Source organism: Adiantum capillus-veneris, chromosome 1 (genome assembly GCF_014529385.1).
Source record: "Adiantum capillus-veneris isolate H3 chromosome 1, ASM1452938v2, whole genome shotgun sequence".
Lineage (NCBI taxonomy): Eukaryota > Viridiplantae > Streptophyta > Polypodiopsida > Polypodiales > Pteridaceae > Adiantum > Adiantum capillus-veneris.
In genome coordinates, this window is record NC_140931.1 from 181,438,839 (window position 1) to 181,454,899 (window position 16,061).

General features: G+C 46.7%; 1 protein-coding gene across 2 annotated transcripts in view; it reads right to left on the reverse strand.

Moving 5' to 3' along the window:
* The window catches only part of LOC147466111 (uncharacterized), an 89,832-nt gene that overhangs the window by 63,762 nt on the left and 10,009 nt on the right, over positions 1–16,061 (reverse strand). For both annotated transcript variants that reach the window (XM_086523958.1, XM_086523965.1), the window contains exon 5: positions 5,842–5,905. In XM_086523958.1, coding sequence (XP_086380084.1) covers positions 5,842–5,905 — 64 coding nt within the window. The remainder of the gene's footprint in view (positions 1–5,841; positions 5,906–16,061) is intronic.

Here is a 16,061-nt window from a genome sequence, read left to right on the forward strand (position 1 = left end):
GAGGAGGTTGAAGCACCTTTCGTTTGAACCTCAGTAGAAGATTTCGGAGGTGAGCGAGGTTGAGGAGTAGGGACTGCTGAAGGAGGTGGTTGCAAATTTCGTTCCGGACATTCGGACTGCATATGACCAAATTTGCCATAGCGGAAGCAAGAATTTGCAAACTGGTCCCATTTAAGCTTAAATGGACGATTTCCAACCATTGTATCCCCACAATCGATCGAAATACAAAAACGGTTTGTGTTTGCCTCCAACTTGGGAGGGAAAATGACGTTGCCCAACTGAGCAACCAACAAAGGAAAAAAGTGACGTGCAATGCGAGGAAAGTCGACCATCTCAACCCAGACAAGACACTTGTGACGAATGAGACTCTGATAGTCCTTAATGAGAGCCCAGTGCAGTACATGAGTCATCTGTGTATTGGAAAAAAGAGAAGACATTTCAAGCAGAGCATCCCGAGCATCCATGTCGGCCAGCAAGAGTTTATAGAACACGGATCTACTAGCAGAGCTTCTAACAGTCATGTTTAACCGTGCCATGTGTGAGCGCTTACCTGATACTTGGAGCCTATCTACGATTGTACCTATCTTCAAATCAGGAGACCCTATGGAGCCTGGGAATTATCGCACTATCATGATTGGACACACATTGGCACGGTTGTACCCATCCATTCTTGAGCAGCAACTGAGTAGATGGGCAAAGAGAGAGGGAATGCGTGCACCTGGGCAGGCAGGTTTCAAGAGAGGTTTTTCTACTCTTGACCATATCTTGACACTCAAGGCCATCATCGAGGAGGGCAGATCACGTGGGAGACGGATTTATTGTAGCTTTGTGAACTTCCACAAAGCATTTGACACAGTACCCAGAGCTAGATTGATGCGCAGATTACAGGAGATGGGAGTACCCACAGAGCTCATTTGGGGAATCATGGCATTGTATAGATCAGTAGTAGGGCATGTACGCACTTCAGAGGGTCTATCTACACCAGTTCACTCCACCATTGGAGTGAAGCAAGGCTATGTATGTGGATGAGGTTTCTAACTACATTGAGAGAGATGGGCATTGGGGATAGAGGTGCACCGCTGGCAGGGGCATATTGTTATATGCTGATGATATTGTGTTGATCTCCGACTCTCTGAAGGGGATGCAACGTCACTTGGATGCTTTGCATAGGTTTGCCCATGAAAGTGGCTTGTCTGTTGGCATGCATGAAATGCTCAACCACTAAGACATCATGATCATATGCTCTCCCAGTCCTCATCATGTCAATGGCCTTCTTCACCATCTCAACGGTGAAAAAAGCACATGTGTGTGGGCATGGATCGGGGGGGTCGCGAAGGGGCTATTGTCCAAAAACTGTGTACAAAGATGATACGTACTGACCCCAAGTCTCTGTAGAGGTAATGGCGGGGGGGGGACAGCTCATGAAAGAGCCGCCATGCCTCACGCGAGTCTTGACTCAAGAATAGCTGGTATAAATCCTGCTCTAGTCGAGCCAAAAATGCCCTCTTCTTCCACCGCACCAGGAGTCGGAAGTCAATTTGCGACTGTCTATGAGTGATGTCCCCCAAAAGCACTTCCTTCCGAACTCTAGCTTTAGTCTGATGGCATTCATCATCATACCAGTTGTTCTGAGGCATGCTCCCAAAACGGCGTCTCTGCTCAGGTTGGGTGTGTGGGTATGCCTCTACTGTTGCATCATGTAATGTCTCTGTCTATATAGTAGTAAGCTCATCCAAAGGTCTCCCTGGCTCCTCAGTGGATAGGCATTGTAGATCTCGTCTATGTATACAGAATCCGTCTCCCGCGTGACGGTGTAGCAAGTAGGGGCTGCCACTCGTGAACTGTGTGCTACACTGAACTGGAAAGAGATGGTCAGCGACACAATAGCATGATCCACTGCCACCCCAACAAGTCTGGACCCAACTATGAGATCTTGGATACTAGGGATGAGGCTCGGCTCTGCCATAACATAATCCACTGTGCTGCCTCCAAGTCTGTGTAGAAAGCATGTGAAGCCTCTCGCAGCGGGAAATCTTTGTAGGCCATTCAAGATGGCCAATCCATGTGCAGTCCCCATGTCTATCAAGTGCCATCCATACTCAATATGTTCCCCATCTTGTGATAGTTTGGATAGGTCCGTCTCTGCAACATCCAGCTCTCTCAGCATCTCCTCTGAAGTATCATAAAATACCGTCTGATGATGGGCAGTCCTAGCATTGAAGTGCCTTAGAATGATAATGTCACCATCTCTAGAGAATTCCCATATGTCATCATCCAAAATAGAGAAGGGGGACTGTCCTCTGGGTGGTGCATATACTGACGTACTCGAGGGACAGTAGCAAATAGCAATGTAAAGATATCTATCAGTCGCTGCTCTCAATCTCACCCACATGTACCTAGCTTGCTCATCCCTACAAGCTATATGTATCAATGGCTACAACTCCTATCACCGGCCCGTACAACATAAAGGGCGGTACTATTTCAATTACCTGTTAACTTTACACAGAGCACTGAGAAGGGAAGAGAACACAGTTGCGTCCAGCGACTAGAATGTCACTGCGCACACGAGACCGACACCCTGTAGGCCCCAAAGACTGGCGCCCCTTTCGGTATTTCTTTATTCAAATTAAGGTAAACAATTCGACCACTTAGCACAAGCTTTCACAAAGCTGTCCAAACCTAGCGAGGGATGAAAACGCAGGTTTTCGACCGGATTTCGACAATATAACGGCGCAAAAACCCCTATAGGTCAAAAACACCTGTCTAGGACGGATTCCCTCGATATCTGGAAGCTTTCTGGTGAGCTGTCACAGAAATTCAGCGGGCTGTAATTCTCTGTTTTTCACTGCCGAGAGCCCAAAAGCCTGTACACACATCCCAAGGCTCTCACGAGGCTCCCCCGATGTTCCCTTGCAGTTTAGGTGCGAAACCCTAAACCTGCAAGAAAACACAACAGGCTGTAATTCCCTGTTTCGGATCGTTTTTAGCGGAGCGAACACGCCTACGCGTGTCCCAGGGGCTCCAGCACGCAATGGGACAGATCCCTGTGAATTGGACGAGTTTTCACGCGAGAAAACTCTCCAAACTCGCAATCTTTCGTGATGGAACTGTGCGTACCTGTGGGGGATTAGCAATTAGCTAATCCGGTTCCTCTTCAGAAGGCTCTTGCCTTGGCAAACGCGCATAAACCCCCAGAACTGTACATAGGTCAAATGAGAAGCCCACTAGTGGGGCATAACATACTGTACGTAGGGGAGAAAGAGAGCAGTATGTAGCGTGCGGGGCATCACTCCCGTCACCATACTGTGCATAGAGGGCAAGGTAAGCATTCCATAGCTTCTGTACCTGCTACAATCCACCTGAGGCTGAAAATGGCGCCCCCTTTGTTGATATGCAGCTCGTTTTTGCCTCCCAGAGTGGCAGAATCGCTCACAAGCTGACACGTCGCCTAGTTTCCGAGTTTGGGCTTTCCCTGCTAAAAATATCTCAACTGGTGCGTCAGTTGACTTGGCAGCAGAGCAATAAAATGTTCCCCTTGTCATTCCAGAGCTAATGATGCGAACACATTTTCTAGTCAAAAATAGCAGTTCCCTAAATTTTAGGAGATGCTTCCATGGCGTCCCTATCGGTCTCCTGACCATCATTGAAGACTACCATTTGACCAACATCTACAATGTGGGTTAATTTACTGGACCCTTACAACTTATAAAGTTGCAGTGACTTGACAAGTGGCCCAAATTTCAGTTTGGCGCACACGAGCTTCCATACTCATCAGAATTCAGTGCTAACTGGCCCGGGCAGTCCCTGTCCGAGCAGTCCCTGTCTGACCGACCTAGATCCCCGATGTGAGAAACCCATTTGGCTGCAGTCATTTCACACTGGCCATGCAATGTCCACTTGCACCTTTTCAAGGGTTTTGGGACAAACAAGTAAAAATAAAATAAATATATCTAATACTTATTTACGGAAGGCAACAGGAAAAATACACCTCCTGGTGACAACTCCTCCCTGAATAACACCACCACTCCTCCTGAGCCTCGTCCTCTGTGCTTTGATCGTGTCTCCTGTCTACAGACTGTCTTTCATCTGTATCCACTAATGTGAGGTATAGATTGCCCAGGGACCTGATGTGTCTCAAAGTAGAAGATGATGTCTCTCCCGGTAAAACTCTCCTCAAAAGCACCCACATCAAGACGCATAGATCCATTGCAATTCCAGGTAGCAACTTTGAGTGAGGTCCCAGCCTCACATCGTCATGTGGAGCATGGCTCCAATATCACCACTCTTAAAACTCGGTAAAAAGCAATCTTACCTTTTTCCCTTGCCGCTCTAATGTCTGGCATTATCTTCTGCATATGGGCGACTTGTGAGAGGGTAAGGTCATCCCCGAGAAAGATGTCCATCTTCTTAAGAGTTGGTCTCTTCTTCAAAAAGTCCTTCGCTTCCATGGAGGAAAAACGAAGGATGAGTGTCCTTTCTTTCGAGGTTTCCCCTTTGCTCCCATTTTTCTTGTTGCCCACTCTCCAAGCTCTTGAGTGCATCCGCTCATGAACCCCCATCAAAGCCATGAGTTATTTTACCTCTTCGTCTACATTATCTTTGTCTTTAAGGCCGCAAATTCTCACATGTAGAGAGCGTGCACGTCTTCTTTGCTCCTCTTCTAGTGTCAGGTTGATGATGGTGGGTGTGGATGTTGTTTCCTTGCTTTTCCCTTTCTTGGCAACCTCAATCCATTTCTTTGTCTCATCTACTTTCTGTTGGGTCTTTGTAATAACGTCCACCCAAGAAGTCGTCATTTCTTTATGCTACTCTTCCCCCTCTTTGATGGCTCGTACTTACTCTTTGATTGTGTTGAGTTCTTCTATTACAAAGGGTTACAATTCTCTCTCTTCAAGCATGTTTCGTGACCGTGCCTCAGCGAGCTCCTTCATGAGTGACACAATCTCTTCGTCTTGGGCCGTCACTCGATCTCCCATTGCCGTGATCTTGCTTTCTTGGGCCAAAACGCGGTCTTCGAGGATTTTTATTGTCCCCAATAGGTGGCGGTTGATCTTGATAATGGTTTCGGCCATTTTTTCTTTGCACTTCTGAACTGCATCTTCTAAGGAGTCGGACTTATCATTCTGCTTCCTCATGTTTAGTCGTTGCCAAAAACGAGAAAAAATTGACCTACACGCACAAGTGCTTCCACATTATGCATACATGTTCTCCCACACTAAGCATACATGGCGTGCATTTCCTGCAATTTCTGATACAATGCTGAAGATGATCTACTGGGCTGAACACAATGAATGCGAATGCTCTAGAATGCTAATGGTGCTGTGGAACTGCAGGTACTGACGGTACGGCTGAATACTGATAATGGCGATGCTGACGGGCTGAAGTTGTTGAACTGCTGAAGTACTATAGGCTGTGTGCTGAATGGGCTGAATGTGAGGATCTGATGCAAGGCTGAGTACTGAAAGTAATGAGGGCTGAATGCTGAATGGCTGAATAGGATGAGGTGCTAGAGATGTACTACGATGAAGTCCTGCTGAAGGGCTGAATACTGAACGATGGAGTTCTGGCTGAAAACGCTGGCGGGTTGCTGCTCTTGGACTGATCGCTGGAGTTCCCTTGTGCTAGAGAGAGAGAAAGAGAGAGAGAGAGAGTTGAGTAAAGTTGCTCACACATGCCATCGCATGTACATAAAGAATTCAATAATGGTCCTGCTCTACAACCTTTTGTAAACATTGTATAATCAGCAACGAAAGTGGAAATAGGAAAGATTAGCATTGCTTTCTGGAAAAAATAAAAATTTACCGAGCCTCAAATCTTTCCATTAACAAAAATTCTTCTCACCTGTCGCTGTATATAGCTGCAATTGTTCAGGGAGATTTGAGAAAACAAAAGTGTTGCTTGTTCCCTGTAAATGGAATTTTAGTGGACATTAGATTTGATGAAGAGCTTAGAAGGAATACAACACGTAAAAAGACCACCACAAGAAAATGTGCAAGTGCCTATACGAACACACATGCACATGAACAAATGCATAAGTGCCTACACAAACAGACGTGCACATATGCACACAAGAGCATTACACAAACATGCTCAAATAATAGAATAAGGCCCATAATATAGAAAGTTATAGCAATGAACATGAGAAGACATCAAGAGTGCTTATGGCTGCTAGAGGGATAGTGAGTGAAAATGCGCCAATAGATAGGTAGGAGCAACTAATCAACGGGGGGAGAATGTGGCAGCTCCCAAGGTACTAATCACTTTCTCACCCTTGACCTCTCAGCAATCAAAAATGTGAGAGCTCTTTGCGTAAAGGAGAGCCTCCAATGACTGATCACTCTCTCACCCTTGATCTCTCAGCTCATTTCGCCGGGTAGACAGAATTAGCCATGTCGTCAGGCCAGGATAACAGGATGCAACAATTTGTTGCGCTTTGTTGTTACTATTTCTCTCTCTAGAGTCAGAGTTGGCTGATTTAATCCAGTGCTAATTTCCTCTTTCGTTGCTTTTTCACTATCCAAAACATTGAACCTCATAGTACTAGATAGCTCCATGAGCACCTCCTTGACAGTGAGAGTATGCATGTGTGGAAGCGTGTAGAAAGAAAGAAAGAAAGAAAGATTTTATTTACGTCTTCAAGAGGCCAAAGAGAAAAGGCCTATGAGACAAATCCGGAGACAAAGTGTGTGTATCCTCTGGATATCCTTTAAGTGCAAGGTGACCGGGTAATAAATCCGGTGTACATATGGAAGTGTGAAATGTGACCGGGTAATAACAAAGCATCCGGTGTACATAATGGAGTGTGACCGGGTAATAACCAAACCTCCGGAGTACATAGTGAGATATACAACTATGTGATGGGAGTGAGAGGAGGATGTGTGACTGGAGCTCTCTATCTCTATGTGGGCTCAATGCATGAACTATATGTTGTGGGGTGAAACACGCATGCTCAGATATCCTAGTCAGCTCCATCCAGTAGTAATGGTAGGGTGTAAAATCTGGTACATCCGAGAGCCTAATGTGAGAAGTCTGGCGATGCCTGCCAGGTCTATCGTTTGCGGCTTTGCTCTGGATGTGAGCTGCATATCGATGCCTGGTGGCCTGGACCTCTCTCCTGTCTCTGAGATGCTCGAGTGCTACCCTGGTAGTCTCGATCTCCGTCGAGCTCTTGCCTCCTCAGCTCGTGCTAGAGTCATCCCCTGATGTGAGGATGGTTGTATCTGTGTGTGTGTTGTAGCCTGGAAGAAGTCCGTGAGCTATGTGTCTACCCTCGGCACTACTACCCCCAGTCTGGAGAGCTCGCTCTCTGTGTTGATGCATCTCCATCAAGAGTCTCCCCATCAATCTCTGATCCAGTGATGTCATCACTGACTGCAATGATACCTCTGGTGGGATATCGTGACCTGATCTCTGTATAATGGTGGCATCTGCATAAAAAGTGGCTCTCACACCCTACCTCCTGTCTGCATAATCTGCATAGCTTGGCCTTGCGTGGGATGTCTGCTGCTCTGCTACTCTCTATCTCTAGCTGATGTGATGACACTCTGAGCTGCCCAATGGCCACCCTCGTGGCATGTGGTAAGTGTGTATCTATGTATCGGGGCCTCTGTATGAACCTGTCCTCTGTGAGCATGAGGAAGTGGTCTCTATAATATGCCATCTTCGTGGTCGATGGCCGTGAAGGTGTGATCCACGTCTGCTCTACATGCCTCTGTATGAGCTCGTACCTGAAGACTGTGTTCCGTCCGCCATGCGAGAGGGTCTGCTGTGGTGCATCTAGATCGTACTGTGACGGGGGTAATCTGTCCATAGAGTATCCGTAGGTCTGGAGCCATCTAGTCACACTGGTGTACTGTGATCTCTGGTCTCCTAAGTACTATCTCTCGAGAAGCCTCTAGAGCAAGGCGTGGTAGTCTGTGTGCTCTCATGTCTCTCAACCTGTGAAGGTATCCCACTGTCTGAAATAGGAATTCCACTACCATAGGTGAAGCGCCAAACTCTGCTCTCACAATGTCATGTGCGACTAATGGCTTACTCCCGATGATCCGGGCAAGCATCAGTATCTGTGGCCTCTCAAGTCTGCTCCAAGTCTGCTCTGATAATCCTGGGATCTACACTAGGGCAGCGTTTAAGAGAGCTGGTGTAACCAAGGTGTCGAACAACCAGCACTTCATGCAAGGCTCCTGAAAATTTGTCTGATGACAGCCCCTCTCAAGCATGGCTAGAGCTGCGTATGCTCGTGTGGTACGATCTCTGGCCGCCTGTGTCATAGAAAAGCAGCCAGTCCTGGCAGTGAAAGTGATGCCCGAGTATACATATGAATCTACCACCTCGATCTGACTGTCTGCAAAAGGGAAGATTGATCTCTTCCTGACTGTCCCTGAAGTGTGAAAGATCAGAACCTTGGTCTTACCAAGGTTCACTCTCACTCCTCTCTGTGTACAAAAGAATCCAAGACCCTTTATGTGGATCTGTAGATCCTCTTGTGACTCTGTGAGTAGAACAATGTCATCAGCATATAGCATAATATGTACCTGAGTGCCTGAGATATCAACACCTGCTCCTCCACCCTTTTGGATATATAATTTGCTATCTCATCTATGTATAGGCCGAAAAGAGTAGGTGATAGTGGGCAGCCCTGGTTGAGGCTGCTTCACCCCAACGGTGCTAGTGATGCTATCTGATAATCCTCTTGGGCATCTGACTCTGCCTGATACTCTCTCATACAAAGCATACATTGCCCATATCATGTCGGGTGGTATCCTGAGAGAGATGAGTCGTTGTAGCAGCCGCTCTCTAGGAACAGTGTCAAAAGCTTTGCGGAAATCCACAAAGCAACAGTAAATGCGTGTCCCTTGAATCCGTGACTAATCTATCAAGCACCTGAGAGTAAAGATATGGTCCACGGTAGAGAAGGTGCGTCTGAAACCTGCCTGCCCAGGTGCTCATATCCCCTCAATCTCTGCATACCTGCTCAGCTCGGACTCTAAGACTACTTCATAAATCTTGGCCATCATCTGACCAATCATAATAGTATTGTAGTTAGCCGGATCCATACGGTCTCCAGCCTTATGGAAAGGCACGATGGTATGCATAGTCCAACTCTCTGGTAATCCCTCTACTAGTGCCCTGTTAAACATGTGTGCAATCACTGCAGCCAAAGTACGTGCGACATATATGAAATGCTCACCTTGAAGCTCGGTGTGGTCCACGGCACGTCAATGCCGTAAACCGTGAAGTCCTTGCCTCACCATGTCTGTGGTAAAGAGAGTAGGGGCTATGGGTCAAGGCTCTACTGGATGTGTGATGGGAAACTGGTCCGGCACGTGGTATAGTGTCTTGTATCTTAGCAAATGTATGTATAACCGGCCCGTACAACGTAGAGGGCGGTACTATTTCAATTACCTGTTAACTTTACACAGAGCACTGAGAAGGGAAGAGAACACAGTTGCGTCCAGCGACTAGAATGTCACTGCGCACACGAGACCAACACCATGTAGGCCCCACAGACTGGCGCCCCTTTCGGTATTTCTTTATTCAAATTAAGGTAGACGATCCGACCACTTAGCACAAGCTTTCACAAAGCTGTCCAAACCTGGCGAGGGATGAAAACGCAGGTTTTCGACCGGATTTCGACAGCATAACAGCGCAAAAACCCCTGTAGGTCAAAAACACCTGTCTAGGACGGATTCCCTCGATATCTGGAAGCTTTCTGGTGAGCTGTCACAGAAATTCAGCGGGCTGTAATTCTCTGTTTTTCACTGCCGAGAGCCCAAAAGCTTGTACACGCATCCCAAGGCTCTCACGAGGCTCCCCCGATGTTCCCTTGCAGTTTAGGTGCGAAACCCTAAACCTGCAGAAAAACACAGCAGGCTGTAATTCCCTGTTTCGGATCGTTTTTAGCGGAGCGAACACGCCTACGCGTGTCCCAAGGGCTCCCGCACGCAATGGGACAGTTCCCTTGTGAATTGGACGAGTTTTCACGCGAGAAAACTCTCCAAACTCGCAGTCTTTCGTGATGGAACTGTGCGTACCTGTGGGGGATTAGCAATTAGCTAATCCGGTTCCTCTTCAGAAGGCTCTTGCCTTGGCAAACGCGCATAAACCCCCAGAACTGTACATAGGTCAAATGAGAAGCCCACTAGTGGGGCATAACATACTGTACGTAGGGGAGAAAGAGAGCAGTATGTAGCGTGCGGGGCATCACTCCCGTCAACATACTGTGCATAGCGGGCAAGGTAAGCATTCCATAGCTTCTGTACCTGCTACAATCCACCTGAGGCTGAAAATGGCGCCCCCTTTGTTGATATGCAGCTCGTTTTTGCCTCCCAGAGTGGCAGAATCGCTCACAAGCTGACACGTCGCCCAGTTTCCGAGTTTGGGCTTTCCCTGCTAAAAATATCTCAACTGGTGCGTCAGTTGACTTGGCAGCAGAGCAATAAAATGTTCCCCTTGTCATTCTAGAGCTAATGATGCGAACACATTTTCCCGTCAAAAATAGCAGTTCCCTTAATTTTAGGAGATGCTTCCATGGCGTCCCTATCGGTCTCCTGACCATCATTGAAGACTACCATTTGACCAACATCTACAATGTGGGTTAATTTACTAGACCCTTTCAACTTATAAAGTTGCAGTGACTTGACGAATGGCCCAAATTCCAGTTTGGCGCACACGAGCTTCCATACTCATCAGAATTCAGTGCTAACTAGCCCGGGCAGTCCCTGTTTGACCGACCCAGATCCTCGATGTGAGAAACCCATTTGGCTGCAGCCGTTTCACACTGGCCATGCAATGTCCACTTGCACCTTTTCAAGGGTTCCGGGGAAAACAAGTAAAAATAAAATAAATAAAAATATCTAGTACTTATTTACGGAAGGCAACAGGAAAAATACACCTCCTGGGGACAGTATGCCAGACAGCTGGGCCCTCTATAGGTGTAGGAGGAGCCCGCTGTCTTATGTCTCTCCGAGAGACTGCCGCCTCTCTACTCATAAGTGTATGGTACATGTCCCACCACTCTCCTCAAAGGCTCTCCTCTTACGTCTAGTAAGAGTGCCCGTCTGCCGATGCATCGGTCTCTTTGAGATCTGTCCAGTGGCATGCTCTGCCCTGAGGCTCTGGTACAGCTATCTGCACTCATCATTATACCATCTGTTCTGGGGCCCGATCGTAGTGTATCGTTGGAATGTGGTAGAGGCAAATCTCTTTAGTGCAGCAGAGTGTAAAATGGTAGTGAGCTCAGTGGTAAGTGTCGAGAGTGGGGCGTCAGGATCTAGCTGTTGAATCCCTACGTACACATGGTATCTGTATATCTTCGATAGCTTCTCACTGAAGTGTATAGTGGTATCCTATGTAGGTGGGGGAGGATGTCACGTGACACATCCAACCCTGTGTGTCCGTGGACAAGCTACAGCATAACAAGGGTTCCGTCAGTCCAGTCAGTCTAGATTAGAAGTGATCTGGCACTTTTGTGAGTCTATTCGTAGACCGTGCATGCCCAGTCACTTAGTGTAGATGCATATGCTCTGGTTGCACACAGCATGATTATAAGCATTCCCATCAGAATCCATCAAAATCCTTCAGGGGAATTTTCCGGTGCATTTAGCCTATTTTCCCTATTTTTGACATCTTTCACTTATTATTTTTAAGTGACTTTTGTTGGAAAGTAGGTAGGGCAAATTGAGTAAGTTTGTATACAAGCAAACCTAGACTAGCACTAACGGGCAGAAGAGGCAGCAGGAGCACTCGCTCAACAGGAAACTTCTCAACAGAACCCCAAGCCTAGCGTTTTTGCTCCACAGCAACCACCTAGCGTTTTTGGACCAGATCAGCCAACGATTTGCACTTGCAGATTCCAGCAACAGCAAAACATCAGATCAGCCTAGCGTTTTGCATTGGCAAGACAACCGGCGACAGATTTGCAGATTTTCAGCCCTAGCGTTTTTACATCTGCATCCAACCCTAGCGTTTTGCAGATTCTCCGCGACGGAACCTTAAGAATCATCAGCGTTTTCAGTTTTCAGTCCTTAGATAGCGCAGAACCTTGCAGATCTCACCTTCCCGCAGCAGTTCCTCGCCACACTTTCAGTTTCCGCAAGGTTTACAGTTTCTGCCCGAAAAACGCAGATTTCAACATCTGCATTTTCAGCGCGTCGTCGTTGCATTGTCGCCATCGACATCGTCACCGACATAGAGTCAGAATTCAGCAAATAAAGATTTGCAAATTTCAGCCCTTAGCATTTTCAGATTTCAGCCCGTCTCGTCGTCATCCTCATCGTCGTCGACATCGTCGGCAAGTCCAAGCATTGTAGAGATTTGTACAATCAATACTAGACCACTCTCGCCAAAGAGAGTGGGGCCTTTGGAGGAGGGTTTTACAACGTCTCTGGTGTCGTATTCTCTTCTCTCTCTATCTCTCAGTCTCATACACTTGCACGCACAGTGTCCATTCACTTTCTTTGTGATCATTGCACTCTCTCACTAAAGGAAAGGAAGGCTCTCCCTTCCGTAAGTAAAAGGAATCCTTGAGCACAGTTCGGAGCACTCGTCTTGAGCAAAGTTCAAACATTCATTCCGCTGCACCTAACATTGGTATCAGAGCTTTGACAGTGTTCTGTATCACTCAAGGAAAGAACCACTTGCGGTCGCATGAACCCAAGTTCGCTTGGGCGTGTCGATTCCTAATCGTGTTTTTGAAGAGTGACAAGAAACCCAAGAAAGAAGGGCTTGTCCAGCCTCCCCTTGTGCCTCTTTTCACTCATTGAGAGTAGACCGCGCACTTAGCGGCCGGCCAATCGACGTGAGGTGGGAAAAAGCAACCTTGGTGTGAGCGCAAGGCCGCCAAGAGGTGCACCCGCGAGAAAGAGCAGAACTCGGGTGAAGAGAAGATCCTTCTCAAACACAGATTGCAAGCGAAAGAAAATCCTCAAGAACCTCAAGACCCGCAAGAACCTCAAGAACTCAAGAACCCCAAGAACCCAAGACCCACAAGAACCCAAGTTTCTGGTGAACTTAAGAACCCAAGACCACCAGAACCCAAGACTTCAGTGGATGGTCATTGTCACATGACACATCCAACCCTATTTGTCCGTGGACAAGCTACATCATGATCACGGTTCAGTAAGTCCAGTCAGTCTAGATTTAGAAGTGATCTGGCACTTTTGTGAGTCTATTCGTAGACCATGCATGCCCATTCGCTTAGTGTAGATGCATACCTCTGGTTGCACACAGCATGATCATAAGCATTCCCATCATAATCCATCAGATTCCATATGGAGAATTTTCCGGTGCATTTAGTCTATTTTACCTATTTTTGGCATTTTTCACTTATTAATTTAAGTGACTTTCCACAAAAAGTAGGTAGGGCAATTTGGAAAATATATAAGCAAACCAAAGTTAGCACTAAATGGCAGAAGAGGCAACAGGAGCCAAGCTCAGTAGGCAACTTCTCAGCAAGACCAAGCCTCGGTGGATTCCCTCCAAGGAGCAGATCCCCCTTCCACTAGCGTTTTTGCAAAGCATCTTAGTCTGGCATTTCCAGCATCTACACCCTCGCCAGCAAGTCCCAGCAGATAGCGTTTTTGCATCAGATCTCCCCGCAGCATCCCACAGCACCTTGCGTTTTTGTCATCAGCATACCTAGAGTTTTTTGGGAGCCCACGACTAGAGTTTTCAGCAAATACCACCCACAGCAATGCAGCGATTTTCAGCAATGAAGTAGTTGTAGATTCAGCCCATAAAGAAGTAGCAGATTCAACCCAAAAAGACCTCAGTTTTCAGCCCTTAAGAATCCCTGTTTTCAACCCTAAACCTGCAGATTTTCAGCGACAAAGACCCACAGAAACAGCCCCCCAAATCAGCGTTTTTGGATTGTAGCAGATTTCAGCCCACGGCATTTTTGGACATCAGTAGAAAGATTGCAGATTTTAGCCCTTAGGTCGACCTCGTCGTCATCGTCGGCATAGACTAGACTTGCATCAGTCTCATGCATACCGTTTGTACCAGTTTGTGCAATCATAAGTAGACCACTCTCGCCGACGAGAGTGGGGCCTTCGGAGGAGGGTTTTACAACGTCTCTGGTGTCATATTCTCTTCTCTCTCTATCTCTCAATCTCATACACTTGCACGCACAGTGTCCATTCACTTTGTTTGTGATCATAGCATTCTCTCATTAAGAACGGAAGGCTCTCCCTTCCATAAGAACAAAAGGAACCTTGAGCACAGTTATTGGAGCACTCATCTTGAGCAAAGCGCAAACATTCATTCCGCTGCACCTAACATTGGGATCAGAGCTTTGGCAATGTTCTGTATCACTCAAGGAAAGAACCACAAGAATCACAAGAATTTTTTTTGCTTGTTGCGGTCGCACGAACCCAAGTTCGCTTGGGCGTGTCGATTCCTAATCGTGTTTTTGAAGAGTGACAGGAATCCCAAGAAAGAAGGGCTTGTCCAACCTCCCTTTGTGTCTCTTTTCACTCATTGAGGGCGGACCGTGCACTTAGCGGCCGGCCAATCGACATGAGGTGGGAAAAAGCAACCTTGGTGTGAGCGCAAGGCCGCCAAGGGGTGCGCCCGCGGAAAAGAGTAGAACATTGGGTGAAGAGAAGATCCTTCTCGAACACAGATTGCAAGCGAAAGAAGAACCTCAAGACCCTCAAGAACCCCAAGACTCAAGACCCGCAAGAACCAAAGTTCCTCGTGGACTTAAGAACCCAAGACCACAAGAACCCAGAAAAACCCATGACTTCAGAATGGTCATCACTCGAAGCGGAATGGATACTTCTCTTGGAGGTGATGAGCATGAGAGAGGCGAAGAAGAATTTTCCCCACCAGGAGGTTTTTCTGACCCTTCCCCATCTACGTCAAGGATTGCGCTAACTCCTATGGAGGAGTTGGACCAAGAAAGAGAAGCAAAAAGAAAGGCCTACGAAGAAGAAATGGCAGCCATAGAGCGTCAATACGACTTGGAAGAAAAAGAAAGTCAAGCAAGATTTGATCGCGAGAACAAAGCAAGAATGCAAGAGATGTTGCGACTCTTTTCTCAAGTGCAGGCACAGATGCAACAGAATCAGGAAAAGGAGACTCTCTCAGTCTCTTCTTCTCCCAAGCAAGACACACAAAATTTGCATGATGATTTGAATAACAATAATTTGCATGATGATTTGAATGCCTATGATTTGCATGATGATTTAGATGACAATGATAAGCATGATGATTTGCATGATCAAGATGTGATTTCTCACAAGCATGATGTGTTGCATGAAGATGATCCTTGTGATTGTTCACAAGGATGATGTGTTAGTGGATGCTTTTTCTAGCGAAGCTAACCTCGTTGTAGATTCGATCAATCACGAAGAACCGATCTTGGCTTTCGAGTCGAGGTCCACAGAATCCCTTCAGGAAGCAGCGATCTTGGCTCTCGAGCCTAGGTCCAAAGAACCCTCACAGGAAGTATTATGTGTTCGCATGACTGATACGCACGCATTGTTCGAGTGTTTCATTCGTGATCGTTTCCTGTATTTTAGTCAGCGTCTTTATGTGATCCCTTTTCCTAAGCATGACATATTGTACGTTGAGCACGTTTGACTCATGAATGAACACGAATGTATGCGGATTGTTCATGAAAAGCTGAAAAGTTTGCATTCAAGGAAGTCACATTCCCTGTCTCTTCCTTGGCATGACACAGTCGTAGAAAGAGCACATTAAAGTATGAGCACCAAGCATGGGCATTTCCATTGTGAATTGCCAAAGTTGATTGCTCTAGATCAAAAGAGAGATTCGATCTCATTGTTTGCGTGTGTAAGGTGAACGGTTTAGCACTCCGTTTCTTGGTTCATCTACATTGCATGCACAGTCTTTAGAGAAGACAAGAAATTTTCCACTCACTTTACATGAAATAGATATGTTCATGGTTTTGTGTTGGAAATGGTTTCAGGAATTTTCAGCCATAGAGATTCTTGAAAAAGGTAGACGCATGACTCTAGACGAAGTGGAAGCATTGAAGATGACTTTGTGTCGCTTTCGGCGCGGCCCAAAGAAGAAGACTTTGCAGACCTTTATGA